Genomic DNA, 27,500 nt, shown 5'->3' with positions numbered 1-27,500 from the left:
AATGTCAAACTATCTCTTTAAGATGCAGTTAAGTATATTTGAAGTTGTACTACTTATATATTATTAATACACCAAATTCAGAATCAGTATGTCAAAACTAGCACAATTAAACCCTTTGAAACCTGAGCAAATTGGCTATTTTTTTTCCAAAACATGGGAAGAAGGCAATGAGCAACAAAAGGAGAAATGACCCCAAAATTAGCAATAAATTTGTAAAATAAATAAATAAATAAATAAATAAATAATAGTTGAAATAGTTAAAAATTAGTTTGAAAATAAAAAAAGAAATACATAAATAAAAAGAATGGTGAAAAAGGAAATGACTTGGAAAAAGTGAATAAAATATAATTATTCTGTAGCATAATTTTAAATATGTAATTATGATAATTAGCTGTACATACTTTTTTAAAACAAGAAATTGCACCAATTTGCTCATGGTTTAAAGGCATAAATACTTATGAAAGGCATCTGAAAGCAGCACAAACAAAACTCCAGGTTTCAAAGGGTTAAGTACAAAACTCATAGCATACTGGGGAATAAAAGCAAACATCAAAACACATCAAATGGCATAAATTTAAATAGCTTGTGAAATTGTAATGACTACTGTCGTGACACATAAACTGACCTTTAAGTGAAATTCAGTGAAAATTCCCACACGGAAAAATAAAACCTCACTTCACATGATCCATGTTATAAAAGGTCTTATTTATTAATTTATTACACAGCATATTTGTTAATAAAACATCTGCAAAAAATAAAATACGCCTCACTCTCTAGGTCCGGTGTTAATAGGGTAAATGCAACCGAGATCATTTTAAAGCACAAAAGCGTCACTCAGACTTTCTTTGCATAGACTGCACCACCATTAGTCTCCCTCAGACACTCTTGTCAGCTTAACAAGCCCGCACAGTAGCAAGCACTTTACTGACCCCATTTAATTTGCTATCCTCTAGAGTTTACTTACCCACGGGCCTCTTCTGTTTGGAGCCTACTCTGTAAATGGAAGGTAAGAGCATGACTAATTGCGCTAATTGACCTGAACTCTTTTTGAATATGATAGTTTAGTTGTCACTCTGCTGCGTTTATAAACAGTTTAATGCAGAGTGAAGTTTAAAGGGGGATCTCAAACCTTTGGAGGCCATGACGCTACATATCTCTGTTCCATGTTTTATTATTGTCAGTGAAAGGTTGTCGTATTTACAAGCTGAAGTCAAATAAATGAGGATAAAATGTTCCAAAAATACACCATAGCTGAATTTATCCGTCCGAGTTGGTCCATAGAGTAAACGATGAAGAGAGCACGAGGTCATGAGCTTTCTACCTGGTTGTCTCTGGTGCACATCAAATTAACAAATGCTATAATCCCTACAAGTAATCCCGTGTCATAATTCATAACTCTTTGAGTTCATTTGAATGTCAGTGTTTATTTACATAATCAAGTTTTGGGGATAAAAAGCTATGAACATTAAGGAAAGTGTTTTCTAATCATATTTAGAGTTGTATTGTCTGATAATGGTGACAGTGATTATCAAAGTGTCAGTCTTTCATCCACACAATAAAAACTACACCTTCATACAGCCGCTCTATCCAGGAAAGTTATATTCTGACCTCAACCTGTGGGTAAACGTCATATAAGGAGAAAAAGAAACGCAGTTATTCAGTTTACACAAATACATCTAAAGTGTTGGTTTCATCCAACCGATGCTGCCAGCAAACGTCTGTGTAATTAAAGGAATACCGCACCCGCAAAATGACCATTTGTATGTCAGTTTCTCACTGTGTGTTACCTTGAATTTGTGAATAAAACTTTTTTTTTCTCATGCCCCTACAGTGAATGGAAAATCCAAAAAAAGTGGAAAAAGAAAAGAAGTGAGAGAAAAATTCTATTCATAATGATCATAATTAAATCTATAAAATTGTGGTACAAAATATTTTTAAGCACTTTATTCAGGCCATTTCGTTGTTGGTGTTGTTATTTCTTTTTAAACGTGTGTTGTTTATTTATTTATTTTAAACACATTTTCAGTTGACTTTCTTGTACTTTTCACATTTTTTTTGCTAATTTTTGGGTCATTTCTTCTTTCATTGCTCATTGCTTTCTTCCCGTGTTTTTGAAAGAAATCAAGCCAATTTGCTCAAGTTTCAAAGGGTTAAACAGGGTTCCCACACCTTTTCATGGTCAGAATTTCAAAACTTTTCAATGACTTTTCAAGGACCCATAAGAAAATTTTCATTACCATTCAGATATATAATATGAACATAAGTTAACGTTACTCCAAATGTTAATTATATTATTAAACTGTCAGAGTGAACATCTGAACTCTGTAGGCTGAACGTGTCATTAGCTCAAAATCTCAAAAATAACTAACTTTTTAACTAACTAATTATGATCCTACATGTTAAATCACACTGTCACAACATTTTTCTCACCCCACGTGACCGGCATTATTATAACATATCAGTTTCGAACATCATTTATACTTAATTCCAGCAGAAATCAAGCAATGTGTGTGATGGTTACAAAAACGTCACCACTGACTCATATCAGAGTCAGGTTACGTCAACTGCTGCAGAAAATACATTTGATTTGACCTTTTCAGTGACATGAGTTTCTCACTCTGTACTGGAGTAGTTGCCCTAAGTGTCGAAACTGTGGCCACACTGTGCGTGTCATCCCATCACTAAATGTGGTGCCTCTGTGCGTTGGTGTCTGATATCGACGGCCACTTACTGAGCATCTGTATTTTGAGGATTTTGGAGGGGGGCTGGGTTGATTTGGGTACTACTGAGCCTACAACTAGATAAATGAAACTTGGATTGCACTACAAGAGCTGTGTGAGTTTGTAAACTAATTTAAATAACTTTTTTAAATTCGCTGGTCACCATGGAGACAGGACAAAACCAAAGTTTTCTTCATGAATTCAATGTAACATGGGGTGAGTAACTGATATACAAATAGCCATTTTGTGACTGAAGTATTCCGTTAAGTTTTGTATAAAAAATCAGATTCAGAATCAGATTTGTCGCCATTTATCTTAAACTCTAGTCCAGTGGAAATTAAATTTTACTGCTAATTCAAGTATGAATGTAGGTAAAAGTTTTCACCCAAAGAACACGCAAAGAAATGGAAATATAGAAAGTGTTATCATATTATGTCATCGTATCCAGTGTCCAGACAAGTCCTCGCAGAAGTTCAAGTGATGTGGAACAAAGAGGCTAAAACCAGATTTGTTTTAACTCTCCAAATCTTGAATAAAATTACATAGAAAAGCAGACTACCTTGGGAAAAGAACTGCATTATTTCATTGTGACGTGATCATAAGGATGTCTGAGGATCAAGAGAGGGACAAACTCACTTAAAAACATTTCTGAATTGCACATTTTGTGTCCATTCAGTCTTTTTGTGAAGTTTCGTTCATGTTTAGGTCCACAGTTATTCCAGAAATCCCAGAAATCTGAAACATCTTCATAGATATCAAGTATGCAACTCTTAAAGAGGTCTTTTATTTTACCGCTGTCCTTTTTCCAGTTTTCCTGTCCATCATTTTAGGCCACGGTCACGACTTCAGCAGCGTTTCACACGGGGTCTGGTGAGAACAGCGCCTGTCAGGTGGCGTATTTAAGTTTAGGTGTCTGTGAATTACATGAGATGCTGGAAAGAGAAGGAAATCCCGCGGTAGTTGCGCTGCCTTGGCTCTCCACAAACATCGGGTCCAGACAGGCGACTTTGGCAGCAAAAAAGGCGTGAATACAATGAAGCACTGCAAAGAGGTTTGAGAACTCTAGCTCCTGAGGGAGGAGAAAAAAATCAATGCTCAAGTCAAACATAAGTAATTTATTTTTCTATAACCTTGCTTCTTTGAAATTCGTGTTGAATAACCTTCTCTCTGACATTAAACATCCTTTAGAGTCAGTTACCTTTGCTTCAATAGATTTGGAGTCTTGATTTTGGAATAAAAACTTGATCTTGCTTTTTCCATCATCAGATGATCCTTTCAGCTGGGAGAACTTGTATCTCCACAGGACTGCCTGAAACACAGAAATAACAAAGATTATACACGTCTTACGTTAAAGCACCCCTACGGTGTATTTACGCCTTTTTTGTGTTTTTCATATTTGACCTGACAATGTTGTTTAGCTGTGCCATTTGCCAAATACTTTTTAATGAATGTATTAACTTTGTGCTGAAAGTGAGATAAAGGAGGATGTCGCTAAAATAAGATGATGACAAATGACTTAGTAGAATCTGTAAGTCGTACATCATCCTCCAAGCTCGCACACACTGCTCTGTCATAAACAATGTTGTCAGTCAGTCGCTCAAATGGTCTGTATTTTCCCTTAAAGGTAGCATGCTAGCATAGTTATCTTAGATATCTCTCTGTGTAGTTGCCCTAAACTTACTTTAGTGTGTTTTATTTTCACAATCACATTTGTAGCCTATGTGCAGTGAACGGCTGCAATCAATGCAGTGAATTACAACAAATCCCACCGGCTGAATGAAAACAACACTGACTGTCTCTTTCACTCGCTCTCTTCTTTACCGTCTCTAGGCCTCAGGGCACCACAGGAAGGATAGACATGTTTTTGAGGTCCACTGTCTGAAATGCAGTTTCTGGATGTGTTGAAAACACTTTCTACAGCACCAGCTTCTAACAGGTCCAGAAGCGCACAACTTTCAGTCAAAAAGTCCCGTTAGAATAACAAAAAAGAAAAAAGAAAATCTCAGCGCTGCCCAGAGCAGAGTTGGTGCTGTGAGTTGAGACGAGAGCGGCCTATGCTTGTGGACTGTGCACCATCACACAACTTTGTTTCAAACAGTGGGCCTCAGAAACACATCTATCCTTCCTTTGATGGACTGTGGCCGGCGTGTGGCTGTGTGGCTCCTCAGTGCAACAGCAGACAAACGGCGTCTCGTCACAACAACCGACAGCTACAGCAGAAAGGCAGAGCGAGTGAAAGTGAGAGTCGGCGTGAAGTCCTAATAATTGTCTTATTTGTGTTTTGATAAACAGTAAATTAATCAAATGAAATGCCAAATTGCTGTTTTCCAAACTACTGTAGTTATAATCTTATTGCTATGGTTATGGATTATCATGACATTCTAATATTAAACAACGAAACAACAAATTAAATTAAATACATATACATTTAATAGTTTCCTTGCTATGAAACACACCCTTATTCTCTGTTTGAGAAAAAATATTAAAAAGGAAGAAAAACTGGCAGGAGCAGGGCTTTAAACAAACCGCATCTATAAATCTATATTTACTGAATTCTTTTATATGTCACAATTTCATGAATAATTCATGTTTAAAATCCACATGGATCCAGTGAGAAATGGGGCACGTCAGCAGATCAACCACATAATAGTTGTTTTGAGGTATAAACGTGTTATTTTTCCCATTGAGAAATGCAACAAGCCACAGCTTATTTCACCTGAAACTGCAGAGCTTCAGTGATTCAATTATTGTTGAATAAACAAAAGCTGCACAGCGAGCCAGACGACCGTCGCAGACCGACTCCTCAGGTAGACAGCTGGCCGTGCTTTCACATGAATATGTATCTGTAAGCGTTCCTGCCACTGTAATAATTACTGTGACGCCAATCTGATTAATTCTGGCATAAGAAATAATGTTTAACATGCCGTACACAAAAGGGCCCACTGAGATGTTTTGAAAACAGAGCAGATTTCATGATACATGATCAAGTTGTACCATCGCTCCAGCTTTCCTTTAAAACCAAATCTGCCTCTGACGGAGGTGATGATATCGCCGTGTGTCTGCTGTGTCAATAACAAGTACAGAATGTAATATCATATCTTTATTGTGGCCGACTTGGGGGCAAAAAAACTGTGTTAATAATGTTTCCTTTTAACAGTGGCTCTCAAACTTTTTTTTTCAAGCCCCTCTTCAGAAGCTGGAAAAAGTTCAACCCAACCCATATTAAAAAAAAAAAAGTCGATCATTAACAATAATTAGGGATGCAACTAATAAACTAGATTTACTGTCAAGTGGTTATATTTCTTCAAGCACTTGTCAAGTTGCAATTACAGTTTAAATACATGTCTATGAAAACATAGAAGATCTATACAATCAGCAAAGTTTCAAGATTAACCTTTGACCTTTTAGATATTTTATTTGTGTAAAACTTTTGTCATAATAAGCAGATGGTTTTGGCAGAAAACATGTTTTGTGTGGTCACAGTAACTTTGACCGTTGTCCACCAAATTCTCATAAATTCATTAAGTCCAAATGGACGTTTGAGCCAAATTTAAAGAAATTCCATCAAGGTCTTCTTGAAATATCATGTTCACATGGATGTGACTGATGCAAGGTCACAGTGACCTTTGATCACCAAATTCTAATCAGTTTATTGTTGAGTCCAAGTGGACGTTTGTACCAAATTTGAAGAAATTCCCTCAAGTTGTACGTTAGATATCACATTTACAATAATGAGATGGAAGGATGTACTGAAGGTTGTGGGGATGTAAGATGTGCTCTCTTTTATTATCTTTATTTATATAATTTACTGCTTCTACTTGCCTGTTTGCACTATTGTATCTTGCATATTGTACATATGTGCATTTTTAATGTTGTACTGTTTTATGTGTTTGTATCTTTTCTGTGTCTGAGCGAAGCCAAAGGCACAATTTCCACTGAGGTGGAAAATAGAGTCTCTTTCTCTCTATGTATGTGCAGACAGACAACCCGAGGGGGGAAAAAAAGCCTCTGGTCACAGCTATAGCCAGCGTGAGGCATGAAAAGGATCCATGCTAAATTTTAGTGAAATAAAGGTCATCAAGTATCAGAAAACTCTTTACTTTTAACTTTATTTTTTCCCACATAAGTTACATCCACTCCATTTCTTTCCTTTTTACACTTTAAGAGTTCTATATTATTTGTTTTGAGTATTTTATTTGTTCTAGATGTTTGCTTTATTTATATTAAGTTTAAATACTGTATTTTCTTTTTCTTGGTTTTTGTTTATTTAGTGTTGTTTTGTAAGAGCTGGGCAGCACTATGGGCACCTCGTGTTTTATAGAGGTAAGCAGCTATAGGATCAGCATGCACCTGGGAGGGACTTTGTTTGTTCTTATTTACCAGAGAAAGAGAGTCAGCCAGAGTTATGATTTCTTCGTTCTTTGTTTTCTAAATAAACCACAAGAAAACGCTAAAATATGAGAATGGACAATGGATTTTTTATTTTATTTAATTTTTTTAATGTTTTTGTGCTTGTGTTCACTGCAGTACTGTGGAGCATGAATTTGATGACGTGTGATTTTGATTTAAGATAATTAGCCATCATACAAAAGTTTAAATGCTGGTCTTCACCTGAAGTACATCAAGTACTTTTCTTGTGTGGTATTACTTCCTCTACTTATATACTCATACCTACACCTACTTATACTGTCGGAGGAAATCAAAGGCATGAGAAAAGCATGCAATCTCCCCAAAGAAAGGCCCCAGGGACCAAACTTCAGAGCTTTCTTGCTGTTGTTGCTGTGCTTTAAATATTATAAATAATTGTGCTATATATATGTCCTGGCACGGTCATCCTTGTTCTATATGTTCCAATTAAGTTTGTTGCTGTTTTTATGCTGTGTTTTATACGGGAACGATAAAAACTAGAGCGACATTGGAACATTACGTCCTGAGCCAGCAGATTACAGCTCAACTTGTCGAACAGTTTTATTTGTGCAGTTTCTGATTGAAACTAATTCAAACATGCTTTGTTAAATTTGCCCATAGCAGCTTTTAATTACAAAGTAATCCCACCCTGTGTGTTGATTGCAATTGCAGTTTACATATGGATTGTGTTTTGTGCATTTCTCTCAGTAAACAATATGCTGGCAACACTTTTATCGTCCTTGGGGGACATTGCTGCTACACACTGACGGAATTAGGGCCAAGATCTTAAGAGAACAATATGGCAGCGCTTGTGTCCTGCTCATCCACATAATGTGCACCAGTGGAGTAGTCTGCATGGCGCTCAGATTTGGGGAAAGGCCAAAGAAAACTGTGGGAACGAGTGAGAGGTTTGAGCTGAGGGGGAGAAGCCGTCAAAACAAATGTGAACATACTCCCAAAAGGCACTCAGAGCAGAATAAGTCATAAGCACCAAAAAAAGAAAAAGTGAGGCTGAGGCATCACGATTAGTTTCATCACACTGTGCAATACAACTGTCTGAAATCTCCCTCTGAAAGGATCTCTTTTGTATTTGTATTGATGATAAAGTACTCTCTAACACTCACCTTTGAAGCTGCATCAAAGCACACAAAGCCCATACTGAAGTCAACTGTAAGTCCCATAAGGTGGCTCTCCATGATACAGGCATATGTTTTACACTACAAAATAAAAGAACAAGATGTTACCCACAAGTGCTACACAAGGACACAAAAGCCTCTTTTGCTCTGCTGAAAATGTCATACGAGTGTTATCAATCTTTGTGCTGAAACGACTGAGCTGGAACCGTGCGCTGGATTAAAATCATCACCATTCCCCGCACGTTGCCTACTGTTCAGGTGCCGACCTGTATCCTCTCCACCTCCAGGAAAGTGGCCATCTGAAAAGCCTTTTCCCAGATCAGCAGCTCGCACTCCAGTTCCACGCTGAAGAACATGTCCTCCCCGCTCTCCGTCTGCACACTGAAGCAGTGCTTCCTCTTGTCCAGAAGGTCATTGTCCTAAGATAAGACAGTAGAGCTGCCATGCTGATCAGGTACGGACGGACAGAGTGACGTGGAGATAAGACAAAGCAACAGCAGTGCAGCTTCCTGAAGCTAAAGGGTGGCTATTTTCTCTGACGACAGAGTGCAGCTTTAAAACCCTTTAAAACCCGAGCAAATTGGCTTAATTTCTGTCTGCCATTTCAGCCATGTTCTCAAAGAAAATCAAACCAATTTGCTCAAATGTTTGAATGCAAGTGAAAGGCATTTGAATGCAGCACAAGAAATCTGATGTCAGTCAAGGTTTGAAAGGGTTAAAAAGCACTTGAATTATTTCACTCTAAAACACTCACATAAATGTAATGCATATATATGCAAACTGAACCACACGATGATTTACACTCATGTATCTTTTCATAGTTTTGTAACCCTGTGTTATAGGCGCTGCAAAGGTCAACTTATATCTGATTTAATATGCGAATTTATATGAATCTAATTTGCCTTCATGAGTTTCGAGATAATGAGCTGCAGTGAAATTCTAACAATCAAATTCAAAGTGACTTCGAACCTGCGGAGACCGAATACGATCTGAACCCTGAGTGTCTCTGTGGAATTGAAGTAGAACACATTCAAATAAATCAGTGGGTTATATAAGTGCATTCCTCAGTTTTCTAATTTATATTCTCTCAATGTATCCAGTGTGAGAAGAGCTGCGTTTCTAAATGCTTAAGAGATGAAACAGAGGAGGCTGCCTTACCTTTAAAATCTTGCACATTATCTCATACACAGTAAAGCTTTTCTCGGCTCTGGTCCAGTCCCATGTCGTCACCTGAAACATTGTATGCTTTGTTAGCAGAATGACTCAATTAAAGAGGAAAAAAGCAGAATAACTGTCCCTAAAAGTATAACTGATGAAAATCGTCTAAATTAAAAAACAACTGACCATTTGCTAAACCCCACAACTCTTGGTCATTGTTTTTACACCAGTAAAGCTTTCTTTCAGTTTACAACGATAACACTGGCAGAAAACTTTTCACGAGCCTTTAATTTTTTTTAAACAATTTCTACAAATATGGCTCTTCAGTTAACACAGAAATTAACAAAAGCTTATTTTTCATGTCTAGCCAACGATAGTGCACTAAAATGAACTAAGTAGCAGCTTTTGTCAGCGAGAGGAACTTAATGCAAATGCTACAACTCTGTTAGTGTTTCTTAGCCTCCAGGAAAGCAGCTCAGCCCTGCAGCAAGTTTTCCCAGCGGCCACTCGCAGCATTGCAGAAATATTATCCCCTGCAGCCCAAAAACAATTTTTTCCAAGGGCCACCGTTATAAAAGAGACATTCTATAAAACTACACATCTCAAATTGCAAACAAGGTCAATTATGACTCTTTCTATTTTTTGATCCGTGGAGGTTTTATATTTGTAAAACTTCACTGGGTCCATTCTGAACGGACTGCAAGTGACTGGTGAGCGTGTCAAGTTTGTGAAAACACTTAATTTTGAAGTACAGTGACTTTTCAGCACATTTTTTTGAAGTACTGTTTCCATTTATTCTTGCAATAAGTTTTATTTCTTGGTGTTCAAAGCCGCCGTGTTGGTAACATTTTGTGAAATTCAATTTGTGGTATAATGCTGTATTCAGGAGGCTAGTTAGCCGGACATGCAGCATCCAGCTTTCATTAGAGCAGATAAATACACTGTTTAAAGCATTCATTACACTTTGGCTCTTGTGCTTTTGGTTTTGTAGAGGTAATGATAAAGACTACACCCAACATACTCTTTATATACAAAGTATCACCCTCACTACAATCACTTACACCGCCTTGACATGTGGAGAAATCTAAAGCTTGACTGGACGGCTGTGCCAAGTTATGGTTGCTGAGCTGTGATTGGAAAATCAATGTTCTGGGGTCAGTTATTGATGAATGGTTGTTAAGATCAAAACTGTCATCTTGCCGTTTCAGGGAAATATTCATCAAGCTGTAGGTAACTAGTCTGCAGTAATGAAGAAGCCTGTCTCATCGTCGGAACAAGCGGGCTCTTTTATTCAGCCATCCACTCACATTAGCATATTCCATTTATATTAGCACATTCAAGTTGAGCAGGCAATTCCAGTTTCCTATCAATCTTTTCCCATCTCCAGTAGCATCGACAGCTTATCCCTCTTGTCATAATCACTTAAGTGGCTGGCAGAATGTAAACAGATTTAATGATCATCATCAATCAAGAGGAAGATCAATGCAGCACAAAGGGATTATGATTGAGCTGCTTCCTTCTTTTTTTTTTAACAGGAAAACATTTTCTCCTTTAACAGTACATTAACATGAAATGAAAAATCTCCCGCAGAGCTAAACGACGTTCAGTGCAAACACAGAAGTTTGTCGGTTTAAAGGGGAAACAAATAAAGATTAAGTGGGAACTTACAGGAGGTGCTGAAAACTTGAAGAGTGAGGAACCCCTCAAAGCGAGGAACTTTGGTGAATACATTCGGTCCTGAACGGAGTCCTGCTCCTTCTCGTCTACCCAGCCCATGTAGATAATCTATCAAACGATAAAGAGACACATGGTCATTAAGGATGCCGAGTGTATGTGGGCAAAAGTTGAGCTTTATTATGTTAAAAAAAAAAAAAAAATCTAAAAATACTCTAAAATCGAGTAAGAAATAGTTCAGATAATCCATGAGTAACGAGGTCCTGCATGAACACATTAAGGACTGAATGGATCCATACCTAAATGATCAATGCTGCTGACACTAAGTGTTGTGTTGACTGTCAATACTGGCATCAGGAGGATCAATACTAAATAATATGCATATTCTTGAACTGGATCAAGTTTTCAGACTCCTCTTGGTAGAAACTGAAGAGTCTGCTGCTTTTTTTGTGTGCAACGGTGCATGTACAAATCACATTATTTCTTCAGAGGATTTATACAATTGTCAAACCTTTGTTTTTTTACCATTACAAACTATTTTGTTTTGTCACACATGAAATGAACTGAACTGAGAAAAATAAACACAAATCTGTGTTATCATCTACCTCTAGTTTTGGTTATTTCACAAAAGATATTGCACTCATTTCAAATGTCATCAATGCATTTAATGCTCGTTATCTGTGTTTATCAACCTCATACTCAATGTGATCTCATCCTTACTCTGTCATGATTCCTGCATTCTCCTCCTCCCCTTCACTGCCAGTACTTTTCCATTCACCTCACTCTGACCTGCTCTTTCTGCTGGCCACGCCCACTGCTGCAGTCTGCTCTCCCCCACAGCTGCAGCTCATCATCAATCAGTCCAGTACTTAAGACTCTCGCACACGTTCATTCACTGCCAGATTGTTCCTCTGCCATGCATGACTTTCCAGCGTTCTTTTGCCAGATTTCCTGTTGCCGACTCAGTTTGTTCCCGACCAACCCTCCGTGGCTCGCCACCCGTGTACCTCCACCTGCCTTCTGTCCCTGACCACGCAGCTGCTCGCTGCTTCGCATCTCTGACGGGTTTCACTGGCAAGACCTCCCCGTCACCACGCATTTATCCTTCAGCCTGCTCCTCCTCGACGGTAATTGCCAGTATCCTCGGACTGTTTCCTCGCCACGGATCCTGCCTGTCCCCGACCACGACTCCAGCGCTTCCCCGACGACGCTTCCACACGGGTTGTCGGTTCCTCGAGCTACGGGTTTCCTACTCTCCAGCCACAGTGAGTTCCAGCTTGTCTTCATCTCGGGATTACCAGAGACATTAACTGGGTAATTCAAGAACGGATAAGAACATTTGTGAGCTGATCTTTAGTTGTGTTGGCGATAATAAAGCTTATTACCAACTGACTTTGAGTGTTGGCGTACTGCTTCTGGGTTCATACACACCCCGTTTCAGTACAATCTGGCCAACAATGGACCCAGCAGACTCTAACGCTCTACAGTCACGCTCTAGCCCGTGGTTGAGGGAATGCTCCAGCAACACGAGGCTCAGCTTTCCTCCAACGCTGCTGAGGCTCGCATTCTGCCTCGGGCGTTGGAGCGAAGCTTAACCCTGCTGGCGAACCAGGTACAACAGATGGCCACCACGCTGACCCAGCACGCCATTCCTGGTTCGATCCTCGTTCAGACGGCTCCCAACCCGCGCCACCTCCAGCGCCGCACCAACCCCGGTCGGTACACCTAACGCCACGCTGGAGATCCAGAGGGCTGCAATCCGCTTTTGACAAACTGCTCCATCCTGTTTGCTCTGCAGCCACACACGCTCGCCACGGAGGGCGCCAAAGTGGCCTTCGCCATTAACCATCTCACTGGGTCGAGCACCCGACTATGGGGAACAGCAGAATGGGACAGAGGTACACCCGCCTGTGTTTTGTTTCAAGCCTTCGCGGATGAACTACGGAAGGTTTTTGGTCCAGTGTCTTTGGGCCCTGACGCCACCGGGGCTTACTGAACTAGCGGCCAGGGAAGTCGGACGGTCACGACCACGCTATTGACTTCAGGACTCAGGCTCGACAGAGCAACTGGAATTGGCCGCCCAGTGCGACGCTTCCTCAATGGGCTAGCACCATACATAAAGGATGAACTGGTCTCCTTTGAGCTTTCCTCATTCTCTCGATGGTCTCATTGAAGTGACCTCTTAGACTGGACAGGCGGATTCAGGCGCAGGAGAAAGGAGCAGCTGCCTGAGTGGGAGGTTCCCACCGGTTTTCTGTCACCAGCGGGTTCCACTCACCACCTGTAACGCCCAGCGGACCCGAGTCTGGGAGGGACGGAGCCGATGCAGGTGAGCCAACCAGATTATCTGCTGAGGGAGCGTGAGAGACCACGCTGGGGAGACTCTGCTTGTACTGTGGACAGGCTGGACATTTCTCTCCAGTTGCCCAGTAAAGGTCGGGCTCAGCAGTAGAGAGGGCATCCTGCTGAGCCGCTCCCAGAACTCTGCCTCCAGTCTCCGCCCCTTGTTCCACGGCAGCTCCTGTTGGGTGATAAGTTTCACACCCTCGCCACGTTCATTGACTCTGGTGCCGATGTGAATCTCATCGACGAGGAACTGGCTCGACAGCTGGGATTAACCCTGGTCTCCCTACCACGTTCTGTTCCAGCTAACGCCTGGATGGTCACCTCCTGGGAACCGTGGACTCCATCAGACTACTCCTGTCTCCATGCTCCTGTCTGGTGAACACTGCGGAGACCATTCAATTCCATGTCCTGAGGTCCCCAGAATTGCCTCTGATCCTCGGATACCCCTCATCCGCCACAATCCCCACATAGACTGGTCCACCGCCTGGATTGGCATGGGGTTCTTCCTGTCAACAGACCTGTCTTCGTGGCAAGAGGCTTCAAGGGGGATCACCCGCCCTGCACCACACCGGATCTCTCAAGGGTGCCCACAGAGTACCACGACACGGGAGGTGTTTAACAAGGCCAGGGCCACCTCTCTACCGCCCCCACCGCCTTATGACTGTGCCATCGATCTCCTTCCCGGAGCGGTCCTCCTAAGGGTCGGTTTCACTCACTCTCCGCACCAGAGAGAGAGGCTATGGACATCTACATCAGAGACTCTCTGGCTAGCGGAATCATCCGCCGCCCTCATCTCTCTGCGGAGCCGGGTTCTTCTTGTGGGGAAGAAGGACGGTTCTTTACGGCCCCTGCATAGACTATAGGGGGTTGAATGAGATCACGGTGAGGAATCGTTACCCCCTCCCTCTCATAACGACGGCTTTTGAACTTTTACAAGGGGCGACGATCTTCACCAAGCTTGATCTTCGGAACGCTTACCACCTGGTCCGCATTCGTGAGGGGGACGAGTGGAAGACGGCCTTCAATACACCCACAGGACACTATGAGTATTTGGTGATGCCGTTCGGGCTCACCAATGCTCCAGCCGTTTTTCAGTCCCTGATCAACGACGTGCTCAGAGAACACCTTAATAAGTTTGTGTTCAGATATTTGGACGATATTCTGATTTTCTCCCGACCAAACAAGAAACACGCTCACCATGTACAGACTGTGTTGCAGCCAAGCTTCTCCAGAACTCCCTGTTTGTTAAGGCGGGAGAAATGTGACTTTTATGCTTCCTCTGTGTCTTTCCTGGGCTACATCATTGGTCACAATAGCATGGAAATGGATCCTGCTAAGGTCTCCGCCATTACCATGGCCGCACCATTCCGTAAGCAGCTGCAACGATTCCTCGGTTTGCCAATTTCTATAGGAGATTCATCCGGGGTACAGCACGGTGGCAGCCCCCCCTCACGGGCGCTTTACCTCTTCCAAGGTTCGGTTCCGCTGGTCTTCTGAAGCTGATGGCGCCTTCGAACACCTCAAGGGTCGCTTCAGCTCTGCTCCCATTCTCCTCATCCCCGATCCTGATGGGCAGTTCGTGGTGGAGGTCGACGCCTCGGATGTGGGGGTGGGAGCAGTCCTCTCCCAACGCTCGGCCGAAGATGGCAAGCTGCATCCCTGCGCCTTCTTCTCCCGACGATTGTCGCCAGCTGAACGCAACTATGACATTGGCAACCGCGAGCTTCTGGCGGTTAAGTTGGCGTTGGAGGAGTGGCGACACTGGCTAGAGGGTACCGGAGTCCCTTTCCTCGTGTGGACTGACCACAAGAACCTAGAGTATATCCGGACAGCCAAGAGACTCAATCTCGCTAAGCCCGGGGCCTTTTCTTCGCTTCTCCTTCACTCTCTCGAGACCGGCCGGGGTCCCGAATGTCAAACCCGACGCCTTTCTCGCCAGTTCCTGGAGGAGGAGGGAGAATCTCCCTTTCTGACAATATTCTTCCTGCCTCTCGACTCCTGGCATCTCTCACATGGGAGATCGAGACCGTGATCCTGTCGGGCGTTGGAACAGCAACCGGGTCCCAGCGCCTGTCCTCAGAACCGGCTTGTTTGTTCCCGAGAGGTTCAGGGTCTGAGGTGTTGCAGTGGGCCCATTCGTCTCGCTCTCACCTGCCATCCTGGCATCACTGCATTCAGGGAGGTCTTGCAACGACGTGTTCTGGTGGCCCACCCTGGTTAACGACACTCAAAGACTTTGTAGAACTCCTGTCCGGTCTGCAACCAATGTAAGACTCTCGCCGAGCTCCTGCTGGTCATTTGCACCTCTTCCTGTTCCTCATCGCCCATGGTCCCACATCGCCTGGACTTTGTCACCCGGTCTGCCACTGTCAGGAGTCAACACCACGATCCTGCCAGTGGTAGATCGGTTCAGCAAGATGGCACATTTTGTGCCTTTACCCAAGCTCCTTCAGCTAAAGAGACAGCGGATTGCTACTGCAGCATGTCATCAGACTGCACGGCATCCCTTCAGATGTGGTCTCCGATCGGGGCCCCAGTTCACCTCAGCATTCTGGAGGGAGTTCTGCCGCCTTCTGGGGCGCCCACCAGCCTGTCCTCCGGTATCACCCCAATCCAATGGACAGACTGAAAGGATGAATCAGGAGATGGAGACGGCACTGCCGCTGTATGGCTTCACCAATCCTGCCTCCTGGTCATCGCAGCTCTTGTGGGTGGAGTTCTCGCCCCACAACACCCTTCAGAGTTCCGCCACTGGGCTCTCCCCTTCCAGTGTGCCTATGGTTACCAGCCTCCTCTGTTTCCTGCCCAAGAGAGGGAGACGGCCTACCCCTCGGTGGAGGACTTCGTCCGCCGCTGCCGCCAGACCTGGACCCGGGCCAGGGCCACGCTGTTGCGGGTCAGGTCACACTCGGGCGGCTAATCGGGCGCTGCTCCCAGGCACCTCCTACCGGGTGGGCCAGCAGGTTTGGCTGGCTACCAGGGATCTTCCGCTGAGGGTGGACTCCTCAAAACTGGCTCCCAAGTTCATCGGTCCATTCCCTGTTGAGAAGGTCGCCAACCCGTGGCAGTCCGCTTTGAAGCTTCCTCGTGCCATGAGAATCCATCCCACATTCCACGCCTCCAAGATCAAGCCGGGTCCGGGAGAGTCCCTTGCAGCCAGCCTCAGCCGCCTCCTCCGCCTCGGATCATCGACGGGTCCCCGGCTTATACGGGTCCGTCGGGCTCCTTCGGGTCCAGGCGCCGCGGCAGAGGCCTCCCAGTACCTTTGTCGATTGGGAGGGGTACGGTCCGGAGGAGCGATCCTGGTCCCGGCTCGGCAGGTTCTGGACCGCCAGCTCATCATGGGATTTCCATCGCTCCATCCGGACCAGCCGTCCTGCAGTTCCTGGCCGTGGGTCTTCCGCCTGCCTGCCTCCGTCTCCTGCTCCTGGACCTTCTGGGTTGGGGTCCTGCTCCAGGGGTTCCTTGCCGCCGCCGGTGGGGGATCCTCCTTCTGATGACGGCGACGACGACGACTACGACGACGTCGACGAGATGGTTTCTGCCGGGTCCGAGGAGTTCTGACCCTCCTTCCGGGGCCCTCCGCCCACCCGGCTTGTGACTTTTGGGTTTGGGACGCCATGGGTCAGCCCCTTGGGGGGTTCTGTCATGATTCCTGCATTCTCCTCCTCCCCTTCACTGCCAGTACTTTTCCATTCACCTCACTCTGACCTGCTCTTTCTGCTGGCCACGCCCACTGCTGCAGTCTGCTCTCCCCCACAGCTGCAGCTCATCATCAATCAGTCCAGTACTTAAGACTCTCGCACACGTTCATTCACTGCCAGATTGTTCCTCTGCCATGCATGACTTTCCAGCCGCTCTTTTTGCCAGATTTCCTGTTGCCGACTCAGTTTGTTCCCGACCAACCCTCCGTGGCCTGCCACCCGTGTACCTACCTGCCTTCTGTCCCTGACCACGCAGCTTCGCTTCGGGCGTTCAAGCATCTCTGACGGCTTCACTGGCAAAGACCTCCCCGCTTCGAATTACCACGACGATTTATCCTTCAGCCTGCTCCTCGACGGTAATTGCTGTATCCTCGGACTGTTTCCTCGCTACGGATCCCCTGCCTGTCCCCGACCACGCACCCAGCTGCTTTTCCCCGACGACGCTTCCACACGGTTGTCGGTTCCTCGAGCTACGGGGTTTCCTACTCTCCAGCCACAGTGAGTTCCAGCTTCGTGTCTTCATCTCGTGGGATTACCAGAGACATTAACTGGGTAATTCACCCGAAGAACGGACAGAACATTTGTGAGCTGATCTTTAATTGTGTTGGCGATAATAAAGCTTATTACCAACTGACTTTGAGTGTTGGCGTACTGCTTCTGGGTTCATACACACCCCGTTTCATACTCATTATATTTTGCAGCTTGGGAAATAGCTGCCTGTGTTACTACAATGACACAGCAGACAGCCTCTTAAATTGTATTCTGAAAAAAGACAGGGTCAGCGGTAAGAGGGGCTGGGCAGTTTAGTTTAGGCGAGAAAACAACTTGGTTACAGTCAAGAAAAGATAATGAATGGTACTAAAAAACACCAATGCAGCAGCAAGAAGGGGCTAGCAGTTAGGTTTACGTAACAAAACAACTTAGTGGTGGTTGTAAAAAGATTGCAGATGATGCAAAAATACCCGACTTTGAGTGGCACAAACATGCAAATAGGAAGGGATTTACAGTTATGTTCACTTATGTTTCATAAAAGCCTGCATATGTCGCAAAAATGAATGATTTTTTTTGGTCTCAAACACTGCTCTCTTAACAATTTTAATCAGAGCAGTAGCAGGTTCAATAGGTTTCACTTTCAGTTTTGTTAGGTTTTGGTTCCAATATTACGTGGTTAGGATTAGAAAAAAGATCATGGTTTGGGTTAAAATAATAACATTTGTTACGTAAAATAATGTAACGTAACCTGACAAACTTATGTCGGTCAGTTAAAGTATGTCAACATTGACATTTGGTTTCACATGGAACCCGAATCCTGGTCTCCAGAGTGATAGTCTGAACGTCTGAAAAACACACTGCATGCATGAGCGGCTACAACGTGTTTCACACTTGTGGTGTTCACACCAGCACTGTGTTGCTGTGACCCTTCTGCAGGCCTGTCTGCTTCTATGAGTGCTATATTTCCACATTTGTAAGCACAGTTTTAATTTATTAAAGACATTGTGCAAGCTCCTGCACTGTCAACACCAAGTCTTGCAAATGTTTCACAATAAAATGCCTTGTTTCAACAACTGATGGGATACTGTCAACAGAGACGTTGTCAGAGGACTTTTATTTTGAAACAGAAGCAGGAAAGTTTACATAAAACAAATATGCTTGTATTTCTTCATCTCTGTGATACATAAAGACATTGAAACTGTAATAAAAGGTGGCATACAGTCAATTCAATCATCAGAACACCATTTCACTGTCTATTTCTGCTGACAACTGTGCGTAGCATGTGGAAAAAATTGGATGCACAAAAAAAAAACAACAGCTGTGGCAATGCTCACGCCCTGCTGACACAGGCAGTGTGTTTCAGGCGTAACGCTTCGTCACCTCAATTCCGTCTTTGATCCTATCATAATTTCTATGGCCACTCAGGTATGACACAGGTCATAGATGTGGCAGGCCCCTTTTAGCCCATATCTATGAGGCTGATAACACCCATTCAAGCAAGTGATAACATTTGAAGCAGGTGCATGTCTGTATTTGTTTTTCTGGGCAGTGCACAGTTGGATAAAGGGATAAAATATGATGATTAATGAAATATTCAACAATATTGTGCTTGAAATTTGTAGGGTTGTTTGCAAAAAATGCATATTCAAACAACACCCACAGAATTTAATAGTATTAAACTCTTTATATTTCACAGGGGTGTCTTTTTTTTCCACAATTTCAACTTGGATTGTTGCTTATTTAATCATGAATATTCATTTTTTTATAGAGAAATACTTGAGAAACCAATTTCTCAGGGGCTTTAAAGATTAACCAAGCGGGCACGTCTGTTTGCATCCAGCAGATTAAATACCTCAGGAATCAAAGTACTTCACAACAGTGATGCAAAAATCATATAAAAACCCCTCATTACAAAATAAGACACAGAAGTGCTTAAGATTTAGCTAAAATAGCATAAACAGTGTGTCACGGTATGTAGCATCACCTTATCCGCCCTACATGACAAGACAAAAGATATAAAGTTAAGTATTCTTGAAAAAACAGATGGGGAGATGAAGAGAAAGAAAGTAAAGTGTCCACTGCAAATGTTCTGAGACATTATTTCAGACATCAAGAGAATCTCAACATCAGTGCTCATTAAATTCAGGGTGATTGCAACCCAAGCAAAATGTTTGCTTGCTTCTCTGTTTGCAGTTTTTTGATGGATGGCAAAATGAGAGAATGAAAGATTCGGGACAAGCCGGCGGCGTTGTATTTCTTAAAAGAATTGTCAAGTGAATTCACGTTATTTTGTGCGCGGCAGACACCAAAATAAATTAGTAACAAAAAAGGATTAACTCCCCATGTTTAGACTGAGAGATGACACTGCAAATTAACTGACTGAAGGCACTTAAGTTGTTTTCTGATCATTTTTCACTGGATGGATTTTAATGATGCAAACACTCTCCTTGTGTTGCAATCATTGGCAAGATTGTGCCGTGTCCTTTCTGTGACTCGCTGACCTGGTTTGATTTTTTAAGATAAGGATAAAACACACAGATTAAAGACAGCCAGAGTGAAAACAAAGTCTAAACAGGCAGCAGGGGCTCAGCCGCTGCCTGGAAAAACATCTTACCTGCTGGTTAACTGGAAAATTTCGGTTAATCTTCTTCACCTGTTAAATTTAACAAGAACATCAATAACTCATTAAAAAGTCTCCTGCTAACAATCAGACATCAATTACTGGTGAAGTATAAAATAGTTGTGGGACCTTGTGGGGACTCACAATTGGTGTCTAAGAACAAATAAACTATGAACCACGTTGTCTGTGCTCACATGTTAACCACAGCACTGAAGGAATACTGTTAGAGCTACTTCATTTATTCAATGCATGCAAATTACAAAATGAGATAGATAGTCATTTCCACAAGGACCCGAGGCTCTTCCTAAAAAAAAATCCATTTAAAAAAATCCATTCTCTCTGTGATAATAAAAGCGGGGAAACTACCGAGAGAGCAGTCAGGCTTTAAATTAAAACATTCTGCTCAGATCACAGGTATCACTCGCTCCTAATCCACACTATACTATCAATATAACTCTGTTTTAGCAGCAGAACACCAAATTAAGCCATCCAGACCTGAACCCGTCCTCCTATAGAGGCAAGAACAAGTCACAGCTGCTTGTTTTGAAATGTTACAGAAGTTTGGGCCGAGAGAGGAAACAGGATGTTTTTTTTTGTTTTTTTTTGTCAAGATGTGAGCAGGGTTTGGATATACGAGAGCAGTGACGGTGGGTTTGTTCAGATTCGACGGTGGGTTGTTGTGACCAGTCACACTGATATCTCTCCTCTGACAAAAATAGGGAAAGACTTTGGGGTTTTTCCAGTTCTTAAAGTTACAGAACACATCATGCATCTTATATTCCAAAAATACCCAACGGAGGTGAAAAGTACATTATCTAATTAGGAACACTTACTCTATACTTTGAAAGAAGAGAAGAGTATTTTGAGCATTTATATTTCTAATCCATAGCATTTTATAAATTATGTTTTACTCCACTACATTCATGTGACAACTGCAGTTATTGTAACATTGATGCACATCTCTGTTCATGATTTTTCTTTTTTTATTGCTTTTAAAATAATATATCACCAACATCATACTCAGTCCACTGCAGTTAACTCCTATACTGTATTACAAATCTGCCACATGCAATTTGATGCACTTGTTATTATAACCTTTGTTTTATCAGGTCAATTAAGATTAAGAACTTATTTTCAAGGGAAAACTGAGGACATTATATGTATCATGATGCAAGATAGTGAGGAACAATAATATAAGGTTATATTTTTTGTAAATTGCAAAACAGAACATGAAATAAAGTTTTTAGAAAAGCAGATATCACTTATGTATGCCCACTTATGTATGGTAGCTACAAACATGGCTAGAAATATCCCAAAATCACATTTAAAAGGACTGGGTTTGGTGGCTATGAACATGGCTTGAATTGTACTGTTGTAAAAAAATACCCAGATTGGTCATTAAAAACACAGCTGGACATGTCCCAAACACTCATTAAAAAACACCCGCTTTTGTTTGTCTTGACTAGCAGTCTGCCGCTGTCTGCTGCTCGCCCTCGTGCCACAGACACCCCCCCCTCCTCCTGATGAGAAGCTTAGCTCAACATGTAATCTGAACTACATCATATGAATCAGCGGTCTGCAGAAAGATACAGACTCAACATTTTTATGTATGTATATGTATGAATGAATAATTTCAAGGTATACTGCGCATCTTCAGCACAATCATTTCTTATTTTTACAAGTTCTCATCTAATCAGGGTTACTAGTTAAGTTGCAGATTACCATTTGAAATTTGCAGAGAGCAGAGCGGACTACCTCCTCCATCATCATCAGAAAACTGAACAAATTTTTTCAAGACAAACGGTGAAATACTTGACTACAAACAGCTCAATTGTACAACAGTCATCAAAGAAAGACTGACGCTGCTCTGCGAGGGAAAGGATGACCTTACTCTTAATGAGGTCCTTGATATTCATATGTTTTTAGCTGTTAGTGCTATTTTTGTCCACTTGTACATCTCATTTGAAAGGTTTCCCGTTTAATAAGTGAGGCTCATTAAATATAATTTTTTGAAAAGGTCTATCTATGAATATTTATTTTGACTTTTAAAAAAACAGGTGAACATTTGATAAAAACAAACAAATACATTCTCTAGTTTCACTGTTTATTGTTTTTTAAGGTCTTTGTGGGATTCTGGCTGATCCTCAGCGTGATAAATCAATCAATAAATCACTTTATTTGTCTCAAAAGGGCAACTGGTTGTGCAGCAGCAAAAATGAAAACACAAAGCACAAAAACACATCATATTACAAAAAATGAGAATAAACATAGAGTGTGCCATTTAAATTTGGAGCAAAAAATGTGAAATTTTATAATGGTTATAATTTAGACCCTTATTGGGGAAATTTAGTTGGAAGATAGCAAATAAAAGAAATATTTTTTCTCTGTTATGTTGGTTAGTAGTCTCCCTTACAGCTTTAGGTCCGTCTTTTGGTCCGCAACTTTGGTTCAGACTGAAATATCTAAACAGAATGGATGATTCTTTACTTTTCATCCAATCTCTGACGTCTGACGGTAATAAATCCTCTGAAGGCAACGGTCAATATTTCCAGAGATCTGAAGCAGCCAGCAGATACCCGGGCTAAGACTTCCTCTTCCGTGCACCGCTCATTGTTTACAGTTTGATTAGCAAGCTGAGACCGGTCCTGACAAGATTTCTGCTATAGTCTCTATAAACAGATACTTTATCTGCATATTGGGTTTCAGCAGTATACTGTGAAACCATATACTGTGGTATTAAAACTGATGGTTATCATACACATTAGGTTATCTACAGTATTAGAAAAAAAAACGAACAGAGAATTTCACCTGTGCATACACATCTCCTTTCCTCCTCGACTGCTTATCAGACATTTACATGCAATTTTCAGTTTTTGAAGGTCATTGTAATAGATAATAATAATAATAATTGCATAATACTGTATACTGTGAGACCATGCAATTTTCTGAGACAGTTATCATAGCTGTTGCATCCCTACTGCATATTAATGCAGATAAATTAGACAAAGATTGTCAGACAATAGCTGATAGGTTCCTCAGATGAGATTTCTCTCAATGCATTCTGCCTCTTTTGCTCTCCACACAGTCTGTTTACCTGTAGACAACCAAAGCCCACTCAAAAGTGATGGGTCAATACTACTCGGACAACAAACCAAAACCTGATGCTTCCAAAACCAAAATCTTGCCAATAGATTCTGCAAATAAATATCTGCTACAGCAAATATTTGTCAGAGAAGGTCATCACTAAGACTTGCCAGTTTGTCCACAACACTGGTTTTCAACCAAATATCTGCAAAACTAACTACAGTCAGTTTTTAAGTGCTAATTAGTGGGAGTATAAATCACTAGTTTCACCACAATACAGCATTAAATCGATTCTTGGGGACAAAAATATGACATTTGCAGATATTACAAAGTCTGCTACGATACAACTCCGATTCAATTCAACTCAGGGGCCTGTGATCGATACGATATAAAAGCTGTTACTGAAGGAGCCTCCACCCTATTTATTTGTCTTTGGCCCTAAAAGATAAAAACAACACATAAAAAACGTCTATAATTGCAACCAGTTAAGTGCAGTAAAGTTTACTTCAAACTGGCTCTACTGACACATATGAAACCCAGAAAAATCCTTTTAAGGGAGAATATTTTTCTTTTTAAACCAAAACATGATATTTTTCATTATTTGCCTGCCAATGACAGTGACACAGAATGTAAAAAAAAAAGGCGAAACCTAAAGATGATGATTTGGATTTAAGTTTTCACTTTGCATTGATGATATTGGACCGCTGATCATTGAATCAATATATCCAGATATACAGATCATTTCACCCCTACAAATGAGCAATTTTAGCATGCAAGCAGACTATACTCATACAGTAAACATGGTAAACATCATAGCTGCATGTTGATGTCAACATTTGCCTCAAAGCACCACTGTGCCTGAGGACAGCCTGACAGAGCTGCTAGCATGACTGAGGACTCTTGTTTTGTTGAATCTCTTTTGAATTTTCTTTTTATGTTTCAATTTATTTTCTATTACTGGAAGCACCATTGGAACTGTCGCAAAACGACCTGTTTATTATAAACTGAGGTGAACAGTGTGTGCAGCAGGAAACATAAAATCCAGAACACCAAATAAAAAGGATGCACGACGACATAAAAATTCAGGTGACAATAACCGATCCAAAAACAGTCACTGTCTGAAAGATACCGGAGCTTAATGATAACTGACATTACTGAAGGTTCGGCCACATCAAAATCTTTAGTATTTGCAATTAGACATCTATTTTCTTCAGCAGAAATCTGTGCATCCTACGTCCATCTATGTTGCTAGCTCACTCACACACCTCAGCGAATGCCAAGGCCAGAGAGAAATACACTCTCCATTGTTGAGGCCTTTCTGGCAGCGAGCAATCAGTGTTATGTTTAGTACGTCCCTCACTTCGTCCACTCCAATTAACCAAGCCTCCATTATTCCCTGGAGACTCTCCCACACACACACGCATACACGTACACATGCACACACACAGAGCTTTGCCAGTGGACACATGATAATTACAAATCCCTGTTTTTCCACTGCTGCTCACTCCATGTCGTATCACATCATGTGGCGAGCCGACACTGATGTCTGGTTATATATTTCTAGATGGCAGCTTAATGGGCTCTCAAAAAATGTATACTTTGCTGCATGAAAATTAACCTAAATATGCTGATAAATGTGTCAAAATCAGACACTTCTGTCAGGCTTTATATGAGTCACCACACACGATGGAGCTTGTTCGCAGTCTGTGTATGTGACCCCCCTGCTGAGCATCATCTGGAAACATGCTTTATATTTTTACAGCCAGAACAATATGCTCACAACAAGAGAAAGAATACAGCGCGTTATTTCTTTGTTTCTCGCTGTCTCTTGCTATCATTATTGTATAATGTTGAATTATAGATAATAAGCACAGGGTTTTGGCTGGAGGGAGTGAGTGTAGCACAGCGCAATTGCTGTTATTGTGACCTTGGGCGCGTAGAAATAAGTGTGTGCTTTACTCATAGTGTGAAAAGACATTAGTATGTGTCTACTTAATGCCGTGACATTTGCAAAGAGACTGTTAGACAACCCACAAATTGAAAGTATTTTGCATCAACTCCCCACCCAACATCTTATTGGTTTACTTGGGTGACTGTGAGGGGCGGCAGAGCAAACACATGCTTTTATTTAGTACTCACATTGTGCTTGGTGAGACTGGAAATGTTGCTCGCTATTGCCTGAAGCCAGTCCAAGCAGTCCTCAGCTGTGGGGAACTGTATAACTCCGCTGCAAACTCCGTCCACAGCTATGACCTGGAAAGCATTTTTCCTATAAGAATCAAGAGAAAAACAATAGATTACGGGACGATTTATCAGTTTGTAGTTCCTGAACTACAAATTACACATTGAACAAGATGAAAAACGAAACACAAAAACTCTTGTACCCTAGTCAATCTTCATTTTGATAAATAATAAAATAATAAAATAAAAATAATAATAAAACTGATAAAATATACAACAATATTTACAATAATGATTATGATAATAAAATAACATTAATAAAATATGTAGAAATAATAATAATAATATTTATATAACTATATTATTGTATTTATATATTTGTTATTATATTTATATATTTATAATAATAATAAAATACAAAAATAAATACACAATAAAAGAATAAAAATAAAAAAATGAATAAATAATAAGAAAATACATCATAAAATACAAATTCATTATTGAATTAATTATATAGTGCCTTATATATCACATACTTCATATAGAAGCACATATAATCACACCACCTTAGTGAAATCAAAGCAATTCTTGGTCCACTCTGTTTACCATTCGAGTCTGAGCATCTACAAGGCCTTCATCTTACAGCATCTTGGCCTTGAGACACCCTGGAGCCTCCTTACATGTCTGCATGCAGACAGTGAAGGACACTGAGGCCTCCGCAAATAGCCAACCATGACCATGGATGAATCATACACCTTCATACCATTATTATTATTCATGATGACATTTACATGCTTTCATACTGAATAATTTTTTCATGACAGACTGTAACTGATTTACGGTGTTCAAGGAAGCCACTAGTTTCCATTAATATCGTAAGGGAAGGAGAAAAAACTTGCAAAGACTGAAAAATTACTTGCAGTATGTGATTTCCTCAACTTCACTTTGTTATCAAGAGATCAAACCTATTACCTCATTTCATTTCATCCCAGCATGTAAAACTCTGAAAATGTATACATAAAACTTGCTGAGGAAGAAGTATGTCCCAATTTTATTTCATTTTTTACTTTGTTTATTGAAGTTTCAGAGTAACCAGCATTTACAAAATAATGCACTTGCAGGTTTTTTAGCAGGAGTATATTCAAGACCTGCATGGGACTATTTTTCCTAATCCCACCCCTGCCCGCTACCCCAGAGAGTAGATTATCTATTCCCGCCTGTTACCGCAGGGTGTGTGTCAGCTCCCGTCTGCACCTGCAAATGTTCTGACCATACATTCCCCCACAATAATCCGTTGATTGACTCTTCTCCCATCCCACAGGGAAAAGCCCTCACTTTACTGTGGTATTAAGAAAGATATGCATACGTGTTCATTGTAAGTACTAAAAATTACGTTCCAGTGCAGACTTACATTCATGACAGTTATTCTGGTGTCTCTGGTATTTAGTGTTATTATTATTATCTGTAATATTCCAAAGAAATTCTTTTTTTTTTTTGGCCATTTTATAGCAAACAGTTGCTTATTTTCACATCTAGCAGGTACAAAGCAATATTATTATCCATTTGGTAACATTTTTCTGTTAATTTTATAAATGTTGCCTTTTAGCTCTGTTTTTGGTCTTGACCAACTCCTGATAGAAATATCAGTATTTTTAGTGGCTGAATGCTCCACTATTTCACCAGCTAGTCAGTAACTTTGTCTGACTGTTGTTGGTGCTAAGTGGAAAATGCACAGTGGGGATTTTAGAGGTTTTCCACCAAAAAAGCTGCCTGCTGCCTGAAATGACTATGAAAGTCAAACTAAGAAAGTTGCAGTCATACAGTTAAAAAAATGAGCTGAAACTCACTACGAAGCTCTGTAAAATGAAGAGAAGCTGCAAATTCAGGTGCTAATTTTCAGTATGTTCATACCTATTTTGCTTTAAATGTATTTCAAAGAACAGAACCTCTTCACATTTTCATGACCAAAGTAAAATTA

The 27,500-nt window shown here is 41.4% G+C and overlaps 1 protein-coding gene across 1 annotated transcript in view; it reads right to left on the bottom strand.

The window, feature by feature from the left end:
- Positions 1 to 686: 686 nt before the first annotated feature.
- Positions 687 to 27,500, bottom strand: part of sntg1 (syntrophin, gamma 1) — a 52,773-nt gene continuing 25,959 nt past the window's right edge. The window contains exons 12-19 of the mRNA XM_042498234.2: positions 25,481 to 25,610; positions 20,252 to 20,290; positions 11,090 to 11,206; positions 9,422 to 9,493; positions 8,530 to 8,682; positions 8,252 to 8,344; positions 3,919 to 4,029; positions 687 to 3,789 (exon numbers count right to left, since the gene is read on the bottom strand). Coding sequence (XP_042354168.1) covers positions 3,607 to 3,789; positions 3,919 to 4,029; positions 8,252 to 8,344; positions 8,530 to 8,682; positions 9,422 to 9,493; positions 11,090 to 11,206; positions 20,252 to 20,290; positions 25,481 to 25,610 — 898 coding nt within the window. The 3' untranslated portion in view covers positions 687 to 3,606. The remainder of the gene's footprint in view (positions 3,790 to 3,918; positions 4,030 to 8,251; positions 8,345 to 8,529; positions 8,683 to 9,421; positions 9,494 to 11,089; positions 11,207 to 20,251; positions 20,291 to 25,480; positions 25,611 to 27,500) is intronic.

This window comes from Plectropomus leopardus, chromosome 12 (genome assembly GCF_026936395.1).
Source record: "Plectropomus leopardus strain MGB_pleo_1.0 chromosome 12, ASM2693639v1, whole genome shotgun sequence".
Lineage (NCBI taxonomy): Eukaryota > Metazoa > Chordata > Actinopteri > Perciformes > Serranidae > Plectropomus > Plectropomus leopardus.
The sequence above is the reverse complement of the archived record's forward strand: the minus strand, read 5'-3'. Positions and strand labels throughout refer to the sequence as shown.